We start from the raw sequence: 15492 nt of genomic DNA, 5'->3' as shown, positions 1-15492 counted from the left end.
ATTAAGTATACTATTATCCATCTACATTCTATACCTGTGGTGCATTTTAGTTTTGCAGTTTGCTGACACAGTGTCCACCAGTATACTATATAAAGCAGTACGGTAGGCCACTGCTGTACCTACCTCTGTGTCGTCACTCGTCATCCATTAAGTATACTATCCATCTACATTCTATACCTGTGGTGCATTTTAGTTTTGCAGTTTGCTGACACAGTGTCCACCAGTATACTATATATAGCAGTACGGTAGGCCCCTGCTGTACCTACCTCTGTGTCGTCACTCGTCATCCATTAAGTATACTATTATCCATCTACATTCTATACCTGTGGTGCATTTTAGTTTTGCAGTTTGCTGACACAGTGTCCACCAGTATACTATATATAGCAGTACGGTAGGCCACTGCTGTACCTACCTCTGTGTCGTCACTCGTCATCCATTAAGTATACTATTATCCATCTACATTCTATACCTGTGGTGCATTTTAGTTTTGCGCAGTAAATATAGTAGTAGGCCATTGCTATTGATACTGGCATATAATTCCACACATTAAAAAATGGAGAACAAAAATGTGGAGGTTAAAGGGAAAGATCAAGATCCACTTCCACCTCGTGCTGAAGCTGCTGCCACTAGTCATGGCCGATACGATGAAATGCCATCAACGTCGTCTGCCAAGGCCGATGCCCAATGTCATAGTAGAGAGCATGTAAAATCCAAAACACAAAAGTTCAGTAAAATGACCCAAAAATCAAAATTAAAAGCGTCTGAGGAGAAGCGTAAACTTGCCAATATGCCATTTACGACACGGAGTGGCAAGGAACGGCTGAGGCCCTGGCCTATGTTCATGGCTAGTGGTTCAGCTTCACATGAGGATGGAAGCACTCATCCTCTCGCTAGAAAAAAGAAAAGACTTAAGCTGGCAAAAGCACAGCAAAGAACTGTGCGTTCTTCTAAATCACAAATCCCCAAGGAGAATCCAATTGTGTCGGTTGCGATGCCTGACCTTCTCAACACTGGACGGGAAGAGCTTGCGCCTTCCACCATTTGCACGCCCCCTGCAAGTGCTGGAAGGAGCACCCGCAGTCCAGTTCCTGATAGTCAAATTGAAGATGTCACTGTTGAAGTACACCAGGATGAGGATATGGGTGTTGCTGGCGCTGGGGAGGAAATTGACAAGGAGGATTCTGATGGTGAGGTGGTTTGTTTAAGTCAGGCACCCGGGGAGACACCTGTTGTCCGTGGGAGGAATATGGCCATTGACATGCCTGGTCAAAATACTAAAAAAAAATCAGCTCTTCGGTGTGGAATTATTTCAACACAAATGCGGACAACAGGTGTCAAGCCGTGTGTTGCCTTTGTCAAGCTGTAATAAGTAGGGGTAAGGACGTTAACCACCTCGGAACATCCTCCCTTATACGTCACCTGCAGCGCATTCATCATAAGTCAGTGACAAGTTCAAAAACTTTGGGTGACAGCAGAAGCAGTCCACTGACCACTAAATCCCTTCCTCTTGTAACCAAGCTCCTGCAAACCACACCACCATCTCCCTCAGTGTCAATTTCCTCCTTACCCAGGAAAGCCAATAGTCCTGCAGGCCATGTCACTGTCAAGTCTGACGAGTCCTCTCCTGCCTGGGATTCCTCCGATGCATCCTTGAGTGTAACGCCTACTGCTGCTGGCGCTGCTGTTGTTGCTGCAGGGAGTCGATCGTCATCCAAGAGGGGAAGTCGGAAGACCACTTGTACTACTTCCAGTAAGCAATTGACTGTCCAACAGTCCTTTGCGAGGAAGATGAAATATCACAGCAGTCATCCTGCTGCAAAGCAGATAACTCAGGCCTTGGCAGCCTGGGCGGTGAGAAACGTGGTTCCGGTATCCATCGTTAATTCAGAGGCAACTATAGACTTGATTGAGGTACTGTGTCCCCGTTACCAAATACCACCTAGGTTCCATTTCTCTAGGCAGGCGATACCGAAAATGTACACAGACCTCAGAAAAAGACTCACCAGTGTCCTGAAAAAATGCAGTTGTACCCAATGTCCACTTAACCACGGACATGTGGACAAGTGGAGCAGGGCAGACTCAGGAGTATATGACTGTGACAGCCCACTGGGTAGATGTATTGCCTCCCGCAGCAAGAACAGCAGCGGCGGCACCAGTAGCAGCATCTCGCAAACGCCAACTCGTTCCTAGGCAGGCTACGCTTTGTATCACCGCTTTCCAGAATAGGCACACAGCTGACAACCTCTTACGGCAACTGAGGAAGATCATCGCAGAATGGCTTACCCCAATTGGACTCTCCTGGGGATTTGTGACATCGGACAACGCCAGCAATATTGTGCGTGCATTACATCTGGGCAAATTCCAGCACGTCCTATGTTTTGCACATACATTGAATTTGGTGGTGCAGAATTATTTAAAAAACGACAGGGGCGTGCAAGAGATGCTGTCGGTGGCCCGAAGAATTGCGGGCCACTTTCGGCATTCAGGCACCGCGTACAGAAGACTGGAGCACCACCAAACATTCCTGAACCTGCCCTGCCATCATCTGAAGCAAGAGGTGGTAACGAGGTGAAATTCAATCCTCTATATGCTTCAGAGGATGGAGGAGCAGCAAAAGGCCATTCAAGCCTATACATCTGCCCACGATATAGGCAAAGGAGGGGGAATGCACCTGACTCAAGCGCAGTGGAGAATGATTTCAACGTTGTGCAAGGTTCTGCAACCCTTTGAACTTGCCACACGTGAAGTCAGTTCAGACACTGCCAGCCTGAGTCAGGTCATTCCCCTCATCAGGCTTTTGCAGAAGAAGCTGGAGACATTGAAGGAGGAGCTAAAACAGAGCGATTCCGCTAGGCATGTGGGACTTGTGGATGGAGCCCTTAATTCGCTTAACCAGGATTCACGGGTGGTCAATCTGTTGAAATCAGAGCACTACATTTTGGCCACCGTGCTCGATCCTAGATTTAAAACCTACGTTGTATCTCTCTTTCCGGCAGACACAAGTCTGCAGAGGTTCAAAGACCTGCTGGTGAGAAAATTGTCAAGTCAAGCGGAATGTGACCCGTCAACATCTCCTCCTTCACATACTCCCGCAACTGGGGGTGCGAGGAAAAGGCTAAGAATTCCTAGCCCACCCGCTGGCGGTGATGCAGGGCAGTCTGGAGCGAGTGCCACTGCTGACATCTGGTCCGGACTGAAGGACCTGCCAATGATTACTGACATGTCGTCTACTGTCACTGCATATGATTCTCTCACCATGGAAAGAATGGTGGAGGATTATATGAGTGACCGCATCCAAGTAGGCACGTCAGACAGTCCGTACGTATACTGGCAGGAAAAAGAGGCAATTTGGAGGCCCTTGCACAAACTGGCTTTATTCTACCTAAGTTGCCCTCCCTCCAGTGTGTACTCCGAAAGAGTGTTTAGTGCAGCCGCTCACCTTGTCAGCAATCGGCGTACGAGGTTACTTCCAGAAAATGTGGAGAAGATGATGTACATCAAAATGAATTATAATCAATTCCTTCGTGGAGACATTCACCAGCAGCAATTGCCTCCAGAAAGTACACAGGGACCTGAGATGGTGGATTCCAGTGGGGACGAATTAATAATCTGTGAGGAGTGGGATGTACACAGTGAAAGGGGTGAGGAATCGGAGGATGATGATGAGGTGGACATCTTGCCTCTGTAGAGCCAGTTTGTGCAAGGAGAGATTGATTGCTTCTTTTTTGGTGGGGGCCCAAACCAACCAGTCATTTCAGTCACAGTCATGTGGCAGACCCTGTCGCTGAAATGATGGGTTCGTTAAAGTGTGCATGTCCTGTTTATACAACATAAGGGTGGGTGGGAGGGCCCAAGGACAATTCCATCTTGCACCTCTTTTTTCTTTCATTTTTCTTTGCATCATGTGCTGTTTGGAGACAATTTTTTTGAAGTGCCATCCTGTCTGACACTGCAGTGCCACTCCTAGATGGGCCAGGTGTTTGTGTCGGCCACTTGTGTCGCTTAGCTTAGTCACACAGCGACCTTGGTGCGCCTCTTTTTTTCTTTGCATCATGTGCTGTTTGGGGACAATTTTTTTGAAGGGCCATCCTGCCTGACACTGCAGTGCCACTCCTAGATGGGCCAGGTGTTTGTGTCGGCCACTTGTGTCGCTTAGCTTAGCCATCCAGCGACCTCGGTGCAAATTTTAGGACTAAAAATAATATTGTGAGGTGTGAGGTGTTCAGAATAGACTGGAAATGAGTGGAAATTATGGTTACTGAGGTTAATAATACTATGGGATCAAAATGACCCCCAAATTCTATGATTTCAGCTGTTTTTTAGGGTTTTTTGAAAAAAGAAGAGAGTATTGACTGCATAGGAGAGGAAAGGGTTAAACATCTGGGGAGGGGTGGACCTAGCTGTAAGGAAAGTACAGCCTTTGAGGGGGAGGGCTTGATATATATAGGGAAGGTGAAGCCATTTTAAGTCTCTTGGTGACTCGGTTTGGTGAGTGCTGCAGTGCCAGCAAAAACTGTTGTTTCCCTTGTCTCTTGCTTGCACATTGTTTATTCAGAATCCGTGGCTGCTCTCCCCCCCTATCTCTACCTCTCACCTGGTCTGCCTGCTGACATGGCTGCTAGGCCCCGGCGAGTGTTAAGGGCCCCGGCTCGTTTCAACAGCTCGGATGTCCGAGCGGGCCCTGAGGAGGCGGTGGGTGGCCTGAGGGACGGGGCTCCGTCCTCTAGGGCCTCTACACCCACGGCCGTAGGCAGCGGGGGCCGGGCGGGCTCGCCGCCGGGGGCCAGGAGCATTTCGGCAGGACGAGGGTGGCGTGGGGGACCGGTCGTCCCTTCAAGCCACCCGAGGACCAGTGGGCGGCGGCCGTCCCCTCCGGGAGCCGCCGTACCCGGGAGCAGGTCGGGCGCCCGCGGGCGCGCGCATGCGCGCTACGGTGAGCGCCCGGCAGCGGCGGAAAGCACCTCTCCTTCCTCGCCGCGGCCGAGGGTTCGTGCCGGGCGGGGGGAGAGGGCTGGTGCGGGAGCAGGCGGTCGCCGCGCGGGGCCTATGCAGGAAGCCCGCGCGGCGGCCGAAGAGGAAGAGCATGGCGGCAGGCCGTTGCCGGGAGGACGTGGGACGCGCGCCCGAGGCGCGCGCGCGCCCACGCTCGTTCCGCAAGCTGCAGGCCGCACACGTGCGCGCGCAGCAGAGCCCCCTGCAGACGTATCACCCGTTCCTTCTCCCCGTATGCCGGCAAACGGCAGGGGGAGGGAACACATGAGGGGGGTGCAGCATACGCCTCAAGTTGGCGACGCTGGGCGCATGGTGGCGACAAGGGGCAGTAGGGGTGCAGCACCAGCGGCAAGGGATGGCCGGGGCCAGCGGGCGGGTGCGCCCTCCGCGGGCCCGGTGGCACGCGGGAGAGCACGCACGGGGGGGCAGCAGTTCCCCGTGGATACCGCGGGTCACAGCAGGCCCCGCGGTAGGCTGGAAGACAGGGAGTGGGTCAGCGGCCGCAGGGCCGCGGCACGGGCCGCTGAGCCCGACAGTGGGTCCTCCGCGGGGTCAGGGGATTTTTCTGCTTCCCCAGAAAGGGAGGAAGCAGGCTCTGCAATTGAGAGTGGCAGAGCCGTCAGGGGTGCCCTTGCTTTCGGCTTAGAGCACGACGAACAGGGTCCCCGGGGCGCATCAAGCAGTCAGCGGGCGCGGGCTCGCGCCCAACCAAGGACCGGCCACCCATCGGGCGGCGGTTCCGGGCGTCGCGCCGCGCGGGATGGGGGCCAGTCTGCGGGACGCAGAGGGTCTGGCGACCGTAGAGCATCAGCGGCACAGCGAATAGCACGGGCCTGCCGAGAGCTGGGGGCCGCCGCGGCGGAGCTTGAGCTGGGACCAGAAAGGGAGCGGGGGCGCACAGTCACCGCGCATTCCGCACGGGGTGCCCGGCGTGCGCCACAAGCGTGGGCCGGGCCCTCTTCTGTTTTGTCTTCCACAGAGGACCGAAGCGAAAGAGATGGGGCGGACTCCGTGGCGGACGAGGATTGGCTGGAGGATAACGAAGGATCCGGGTCGGAGAGGTCGATAGCATCCGGTGAGTTGGTGCAATCTATATCGGTTTCCACCACTAGCTCGAGTTCGCGAAGCTCTTCTTCCTCCGCGTCCTCCTCTTCTTTAGCGTCGCAGGCGTCCGACGCGGATAGCACTGCTAGGGCAAGGAAGGAGGCCGAGAAACTTGCCAAAAGAGCGGCAAGGCAGCAGAAGAGGCGCAAGCGACGCAGGCGATTGAGTGTAGAGGAGCGTAGGGCAAAGAAGCGGCGCGATCTGCCGGGAGTAGTGCGCTGCGAATACACCGCAGTTATGAGGGGGCTGCGAGATAGCTGCCGCAAGAAAATATGTAGGGGTGACTTCGTGGACTTATTCGTCTTGACGAGGGCCATGAAGAGGGATTACAAAGCGGCGGCCGCTAAGACAGGCATGGGTACTGAAGCTTTCCGGTCTTTTGATAATTGGCTGGCCGGTTTTTGGGTGTTTGCGGCATGCTATTTGGAGGATAGGCCGGAAGAACACATGAATATCATCCGGTACCTTCATCTAGTGCATGACATGCAGCGCACGTCCGCAGGCTCGGAATGGCGCCAGTACGACCAAGAGTTTCGGGAGAAACAGGATGGGCTGCGGGTTATGGATTTTGGTTTCAAAGACGTGGAGGTCTGGCTCAAGGTGACCCGGGCGTCACAACAAGAGGCGGAGCCCCAGAAACAGGGGACAGGGGTGCGTCGCGCGGGGTCATCAGCCCAGGGGGCGGCCGCGGACGGAGGAATGGCCAGGACAGGCGGGTTGGCCGCTCGCGGGGGCGGGCGGTCTGCCACTCGGGGGAAATGCTTCGCATTTAACAGCGGAACATGTTCCTATGGCAAGCAGTGTCGGTTTCGTCACTCCTGCCACCATTGTGGGGGAGCCCACCCAGCCTCCTCCTGTTTCAAAGGGGGGCGACAGGGAAGCAAGGGGAAGCAGCCTTACTCTAAGCAGACCGCGAGCGGGACCGCTCAGCAGAGCCCCAACGCCAGTTAAGTTGGCAACGATGGGCAAATGGCTGCATATGTATCCAAATAGAGATGATGCTAAGTTTTTGTTAGACGGTTTTAAGTTTGGTTTTCGCTTGCCTGTTGCAAGCGAGGTATCAGTGCGGGCGCAGAGAAATCTCCAGTCAGCGCGGGCATTGCCTACCATCCTGCGGGAGAAAGTAGATAAGGAGATCAGGTTGGGCAGGATGGGGGGGCCTTTTAGATCACCCCCGGTGGATGACTTGGTCATCTCCCCGGTCGGGGTGGTTCCGAAGAAGTCCCCGGGCGCTTTTCGGCTTATACAGCATCTGTCTTACCCGCCGGGGGCTTCGGTCAACGACGCAATACCACCGGCCTTTTGCTCGGTGGTGTATCAGTCATTTGACGAGGCGCTAGAGATGGTCCGCAGCTACGGGAGCGGGGCCCTCATGGCTAAGATCGATGTTGAGTCAGCCTTTAGATTATTGCCATTGCATCCTGACTCATTCCGCTTCATGGGTTTCCGGATTGGGACGGAGTATTTCATCGACAAATGTCTGCCGATGGGATGTTCCGTTTCATGCTCATTTTTCGAGCGCTTTAGCACTTTTCTTCATTGGTGTGTGGAGTCGACGTCAGGCGGCCACGGGGTTGCACATTACCTCGACGATTTCCTATGCGCAGGTCCGGCGAACGACACGAGGTGCGCCGATTTGTTGTTTAGCACCCAGGCTCTCTTTTACCACTTCGGTGTTCCTGTAGCCGAGGACAAAACGGAAGGTCCTGACTCCTGTTTATCGTTCTTGGGGATTGAAATCGACACAGTGGCGGGGGAGTGTCGCTTGCCTCAGGACAAAGTGTCGAAGCTCCGCGAAACCATTTGCCGGTTCAAAGGCTCGCGTAAGGTCACGCTGCGTCAGGCGCAGTCCTTGCTGGGCATGCTTAACTTTGCTTGTCGGGTAATTCCGATGGGCAGGGTTTTCTGCCGGAAGCTCGAAAGGGCAACGGCGGGGTGTGCCAGGCCTCATCATTTCGTTCGATTGTCCTCTGAATTAAAAAGGGATATGGCCGTATGGGCGTCGTTCCTGGAGGATTTCAACGGTGTGAGCATATGGCAAGCGCCAGCCGTAGGCAGCGACCGATTGCAGCTGTTTACCGATGCCGCAGGTGCCTATGGATTTGGTTGTTTTTTGGAGGGATCGTGGTGTGTGGCATCTTGGCCGGAAAGCTGGCATAGGGAGGGTCTTACAAGGGATCTGTTGCTACTGGAACTTTTTCCCATTATGGTAGCCCTGGAAGTTTGGGGAGACCGGTTGGCTAATCGCAGCATAGTTTTTAGATGCGACAATCTGGGCGTAGTGCATGCGATTAATAACCAGAGGGCGAAATCGCTAGTGGTTCTGAGGGTGCTTGGGCACTTGCTTTTGACATGCTTGCGTAGGAATCTATGGTTCCGGGCGCAGCATGTTCCCGGCTTGGAAAACGAAATCGCAGATGCATTGTCGCGGGGACAGTGGGAGAGGTTTTGGGTTTTGGCACCCGAGGCCGAAAAGCAGGGTTTTCACTGTCCTGATTATGTTTGGCAGGTGATTGGGCCGGATTGGAAGGTCTAGCGTTGCGGTCTGTAGCGCCGGCCACGCTCAAGGCGTACGGACAAGCATGGAGCGAGTGGGAGGCGTTTGTTCAGAGTCGTCAACATCAAGGTAAGAGCAAGCATCGGCTGATGCTCTCTTTTATGTGGCAGCTCTACGTTTCGGGTAGGTCGCGAGCGGTGGTGGCCCGGTACTTAGCTGGCGTCTCATTCTTCTGCAAGCTGCGAGGCGTCCCGGATGTAACAAAAAGTGAGGTTTTACGGAAGGCTATGAAAGGGTGGGCGCGAGTTGCGCCGACACCGCCGGATAGTAGGCGGCCCATCGATGCGGCTTTGTTGCCGGCCGTCATCGAGGCAGTGGGGCGAATAGCGTCGTCCAGGTTTGAGGCGCTTTTGTTCCGTTTAGCCTTCTCGATGGCTTACCACGGGGCCTTTCGAGTTTCAGAATTGGTAGCGCCTTCCAAGAGGTCGGAATCGCGCATGCTGGTCGGGGACGTAGTAGTGGGTGAGAGGTCCTTGCTGTGCAGATTGCGGCGATCCAAGACGGATCAAGTGGGCAGAGGGCGCTGGGTTACGATGGTTCCGGCGCTAGAGGTAAGCGTTTGCCCAGTGGGTCTGGCAATGCAATATCTGGGAGTACGACCCGCTAAGGAGGGGTCATGGCTATTGCACTATGACGGGCTGCCAGTCACAAAATACCAGTTCCGGTGGATGCTGGGTCGCTGTCTGACGGGCTTGGGCCTCTCGCCTGCTGCTTTCGGTACCCATTCCTTTCGGATAGGCGCGGCGACGTCGGCAGCTGCGGCGGGTTTCTCCAGAACTGAGATCCAGGCGGTAGGGCGATGGAAGTCGTCCAGTTATAAGCGATATATTCGCCCTGTCACTTGAGAGGGCGCCCGGCGCTGGGGGCATTGTTAATTGCAATTCGTTATGCTGTTTCAGTTCTGTGTTTTCATGAATTTGTGCGTTTGTTAATGTTTGTTCCCCCGTTTTTGTTATCCTACTCAGGGATTAGCTACTCGCCGTTGCTGGCATGAGCCGGCAGCGGGGGTCTGGAGTTATTTGCGATTTTTTGCCTGACTTGACGGACTGAATTCTAATCTATAATTCGGCTAATTTGGTCTAATCATAGTCCCTCAGCAGGTCTTTACGTTCACCTCCAGCTGAGTTATTACATGTGTTTCCCGTTTTATACCCCCCCCCCCCCCCCCCTTTTTTATTTCGTTTGTTTTATTTGATTTCCCCCTTTGTGTCTTTAATTGCGTTTAAAATTGGCAACGAAACATGGTGCAGTCGGCTAGGCCGTGACTGCTGCAATGGCGAGATCTAAAGTTTTTCTTTTTGGCAGATCCTTCAGTATAAACATTAAATAAGCCTCTTAGTAATCAATTCTACCCCTCTTTTTTCCCTTCAGGATGGTTCGAAGACTGTTTGCCCATTTGGGTGGTTGGCCACTCTTACATTTACTGGGCGGCCAGGTTTGTGGCCTCGGAAGGGTCTCAGGCATTGTTTGGATCTCAGGGTGTCAGATGGCTCGGCTGGCGAGGAATGATGTGGGGTGAGCTGAGGAGTAAGTTAGTGAGTCAGGCCAGAGAGCATGGAGTCCCTAGGGTTTTGGTTGTCCATCTAGGTGGCAACGACTTGGGGAAGAGGACATCCTTGGAGCTGCGGTGGGCCATGATACAGGATCTGGCAAGTGTGACCGCGCAATGGACCAATTGTGTGTTGGTTTTTTCCATGATGGTGCCGAGATTGTGTTGGAGGGGTGTGGCGGATGGTCGCCGGATTGATGAGGCCCGGAAAAAGGTGAACGGAGCTGTGGCAAAGTGGGTGCTGTCCCACGGTGGGAGGGTGGTTCGCCACCCGAGGATACGGTTCAGAGACAGCCACCTTTTCCGGCGCGATGGAGTACATCTATCCAATGAGGGGATGATGTTGTTTCTGGAGGATCTAGGTTTCGCTTTGCAGGAGTTAGGGTAGGTTTATGGTGGCGGTGCGAAAGATTTTTGGAGATGAGTCTTTCGCTGTTGGCGGAAAAGAACGGCAGTTTCGTATGGTAGAGAAAACTGTAGTGTTTTACAGTTTGTTGTGGTTTAGGTGCACTCACCTCCATCGACTTATGGCCGCTTGACCACCCATCCGGGAAGGCAGCGGCAGGGCACCCAGGAGCGGTGGGTAGTCACTGTGGGGGTTGAGTTGTCACCTATTACCGGTTTATGGTAAGCTTTTAGTAAATTCATAGGATTTAGTTATTTAAGTTAATTTAGATTAAGGAGCCGTTCTTTTGGGCCGCCACCATATGCCAGCTGGAGCGGCATATTAAATTAATCTCTTTTATTACAGGTTTCCCAATGGTTAGGGACAAATAAATAGCTAGCAATTTTCTGCCAAATTCAAGTCTCAGTGTCGTTATTTCTGGTTATGCTTGTGAATGCTTTACTTTCAAAGAAAGGGGTCCACCAATTATCACTAAGATGTTTAGAAGAGAGTATTGACTGCATAGGAGAGGAAAGGGTTAAACATCTGGGGAGGGGTGGACCTAGCTGTAAGGAAAGTACAGCCTTTGAGGGGGAGGGCTTGATATATATAGGGAAGGTGAAGCCATTTTAAGTCTCTTGGTGACTCGGTTTCCCACCCACCCGCCCTGGTAGTTGGAAATAGTGGCACGTGGTGCTGTGGCTCTAAGTTGTTGGCTGTTTTATCGTTGGCTATTTATTGGCGGAAAAGAACGGCAGTTTCGTATGGTAGAGAAAACTGTAGTGTTTTACAGTTTGTTGTGGTTTAGGTGCACTCACCTCCATCGACTTATGGCCGCTTGACCACCCATCCGGGAAGGCAGCGGCAGGGCACCCAGGAGCGGTGGGTAGTCACTGTGGGGGTTGAGTTGTCACCTATTACCGGTTTATGGTAAGCTTTTAGTAAATTCATAGGATTTAGTTATTTAAGTTAATTTAGATTAAGGAGCCGTTCTTTTGGGCCGCCACCATATGCCAGCTGGAGCGGCATATTAAATTAATCTCTTTTATTACAGGTTTCCCAATGGTTAGGGACAAATAAATAGCTAGCAATTTTCTGCCAAATTCAAGTCTCAGTGTCGTTATTTCTGGTTATGCTTGTGAATGCTTTACTTTCAAAGAAAGGGGTCCACCAATTATCACTAAGATGTTTAACACCCGAATCCAAAACACACCCGAATCCGACAAAAAATTTTCGGTGAGGTTTTGCCAAAACGCGTCCGAATCCAAAACACGGCCGCGGAACCGAATCCAAAACCAAAACACAAAACGCGAAAAATTTCCGGTGCACATCACTAGACTAGCAACATCAGAAGTCAGTGTTAAGGGAAACTATCCACTACGGGAGCCTGATTACTATACCTCTGTATAGCGCAGTTCTGAGCACCATGCTGTGTGTGCACTGTGTACAGGGGCATCGGGTCGTGGGCCAGTAGTCACGGGCTGCATCTGGCCCGTAGACCACCAGTTCAGTAGGCCTGTTGTAGTGTATGTGTGGTTAGTATTTCACAGCTCTTGCCAGATTCAAACACTGATTCAGCAAGATTACAGCTTCTTTTTGCAACAATATATGGGGAAGATTTATCAAAGCCTTGGAGAGAGATAAAGTGGTGAGAGTTAAGGGCCATGTGTTATGTGTAACATGGTGATTTCTTTTAGTTCTGTAATAACACACAAAACATACCCCATTAAAGACTTTGGGGGAGATGTTCTAAGCCTTGGAGTGTGATAATAACGTGGAAAGAGATAAAGTACCAACGAATCAGCATCTACAGTAACTTCCATTCTATAAGCTGTTTTGGAAAAATGACAATTAGGAGTTGATTGGTTGGTACTTTAACTAGCTCCACTTTATCTCTCTCCAAACTTTGATACCGCCCCCTATAGTATTAGACAAATGTTAAAATATATACAAAGTAATTTTTCACCAAAAATTGTATTTCTATTTTTCTCACAAAATGTTGCAATTTTTATACTTTTGGGAAACACTAGAGTGGATAGTGTAGGGGTGTACACGCCCATGTGACACTGGCCACACCCATACAACGCTGGCTATAGCTCCTCCTCTACTTACAATAGGTCCTTGATTTTCAGCCCCATGCCCATATGGCCCCATTGTAACTGCTGACAATCACAGATGATTTCCGAGTATGTATTATATACTAGTAACAAGGCTAGCAAATTCATTTTATAGTTCAAATGCAGATTGTACTGTGGATTGGTTTTTATCCTATCTAGAGCACAGGGGTATAATTACTAACGGTCGATTTCAATTGATTTTTATCTATTTTAAATTGATGCAAATCAACTAAATCGAGGGCTAATACACACATTTACTACATTTTAAAAATGAACATAAAAAACATCTGCAAATGTGTGTTTCAGCTCCTGGAACCAAGTATCGATTGAGATCGATTTTCAGCAATTTGAAATCTATGAAAATTGACCTTTAGTAAATAAAGAATACTCTTATTGAATTAATTGATAGGATAGAAGTCTTGGTTGGTACCAGTATATTCTGCCTGTATCACCGATACTAATAGGCTTTATTTTTTATCATGGGCAAGCACTGCTGCCATTGGTGGCTGACTTACACAAACAACATCATTAACATCCTCATTCTCAGTAATGCCAGATAGTAGACAAATATTCCCCTCATCCTGTTCCACTTCCACAGTAGCATCCTCAATTTCTATTATGTCATCATCACCATCTTTACTTGTACTGCTCATCCCCACATTTGTAGATGTTGCAGAAATGGTGGAATGAGGCTTCTCTAATACCCCTTTCACACCGCACAATTAACCCAGTTTCGACCCAGTATATTGCCAGGTCGACGCGGGCCGCTCTGTGGTGTGAAAGGGACCATGGACGAATTCCCGAGTCGTCTGACCCGATAATTCAACCCGGGTTATAAGAAGGATTATTCCCGGGTAATTACCGGGTCAGGCGCAGTGTGAACGGGTTACCCGGGTCGATGCGACCCGGTACCGGTTCACTGCATAGGGAGAGGCGGCACAGAGATTAGATCATCCCCAGCACCGCCTCCGCCCCTGCCCCGATGCCGGCTCCATTCCTGCCCCCTCATGGCAACTGGGTCAGGATTGCGGTGTGTAGGGTCCAATGCAGGGGCCTACCTGTGAAGGACCCATTTCCAATTCCCGAGTGAGACCCAGCATTGCGATGTAAAAGCGATATATGAGGACAGTGTTTGGGCACTGATTTGTTGGTTTTTAATGTGATCCCTCTACCCCCTGTTTTAATATTGTGAAAGATTTTGATTTCAGGTGCCCTTTCCTAAACTTTCTGCCCCCTGGATCACCTTTAATATAAATTTAGAGTCTCCTATTCTGTCCGCATTGTAATAAGCATGTAGTTTGATATGAGTTATTTGCATATGTATTAGTATAACATTATTAAGTATCTTTAAATGTTAATTATTGTTATTATTTAAACAGACCACTTTTAGTGATACTCTGAGCTAAACATTGCTATATGAGAGTGCTAATTGGAATGCACCTGTTGAGATTCTATACACACCTGTATTCACTAATTATAAAGGACAAGGTATAAAAGAATGAAAGAAATGCTCAGAGTAGAACACTCTGCCTCTTGAAGAAGCCGCCTGGGGTGCGGAGAAACGCGTTGAGGGAACAGAGAGAAGGGGTCACCAATACCCAATTGCCCACAAGAATAAGATCGTGTCCTCATAGCAGCTGATTACAGCATTTGCCGGCAACTGCTTATCTCCAGCGAGACTGCACCACTTATTTTCCTGTACCATACTGGATACACCATACATCCTGCCCTGGTGAGCATTATTCCATCTGTGCTGGGGGTAGAGAACGGTGTATTGGTGCATCCACACTGTGCCGGAGGGTGGAGAACGGTTCCCTGCTTGCGCCGCAGACGGATTGCGCCACTGACGAATCCCCGTGCACAGGGTGATATAGAGCGGCTCCATACAAATATTTGCGGTGCAGCGAGGAAAAGCCGACATAGACTGTGAGTAACAGTTACTATACAACTCCTATTTCTACACCGTTCATACATCTAGTGGATTTGGAAGTTGATGAACTTTTTCCAACTGGAATTGAACTTACACAAATTTGAGGACACTCATATGCACGGCCGTGTTAGAATTTTTGTGCTTCTATTGTGGGCGAGTATTTAAACAAAGATCAAATCTAATAGAGAATTATCTCTTATCTAAGGTTATTGTGACTGCCTTCCAAGTACCTATAATTAGTCCATACCATTGCTCATTCTAGAGGTTTCTGAAACCTCAGTTTTAAATGAATACTATGCTGTGGTCTTATATATTTTAAAGTGGTATATGTTTTTAGTTTGTTTAATAAATTGTTTTATTTTTATATTTTTGTGTTCATCATTGGTATTGAGCGCTTACCTGATTGTGATCCATACCAACTTAGTGCTTATATTTATTACCACAGTGGCATGGCACCTACTGAGCTTTATTAAACACACACCAAAAAAAACATTTTTTTTTTCTGTTTTTCCACAAATGACAAAAACTTTAATGGGCACCAGCGTGCACTGTGCACCAATAAAGGGCTAATGCTGTCCTGTATTAGGAGCTCTGGGCTGCAATGTAGGCAGTGAAAAAAAAACACCAGTCTGTTGTCATCCTAACCCACCGCTTTATGCTCCTCGCTCACTGTCTCTCCTCTCTGTGTCCCTCTTCTGTCTGCCACTCTCCTATAGAGTGTAAGCTCTCATCCTAACCCACCACTATGTGCTGCTCGCTCACTGTCTCTCCCCTCTAGGTTCACATCTGTCTGCCCTTTTCCTATAGAGTGCCACTCTGCTATGCTCCTTGCTCACTGTCTCTCCCCTCTGTGCATAG

At 50.4% G+C, this 15492-nt stretch overlaps 1 protein-coding gene across 1 annotated transcript; it reads left to right on the top strand.

The window, feature by feature from the left end:
* Nucleotides 1-5256: 5256 nt before the first annotated feature.
* On the top strand, nt 5257-7163 carry LOC134911033 (uncharacterized). Its single transcript, XM_063919426.1, has one exon. It carries the CDS (start codon nt 5257-5259, stop codon nt 7045-7047), a length of 1791 nt encoding a protein of 596 aa, XP_063775496.1. The 3' UTR covers nt 7048-7163.
* Nucleotides 7164-15492: the final 8329 nt, after the last annotated feature.

This window comes from Pseudophryne corroboree, chromosome 4, assembly GCF_028390025.1.
Source record: "Pseudophryne corroboree isolate aPseCor3 chromosome 4, aPseCor3.hap2, whole genome shotgun sequence".
Lineage (NCBI taxonomy): Eukaryota > Metazoa > Chordata > Amphibia > Anura > Myobatrachidae > Pseudophryne > Pseudophryne corroboree.
This window is presented reverse-complemented; position numbering and strand designations above follow the sequence as displayed.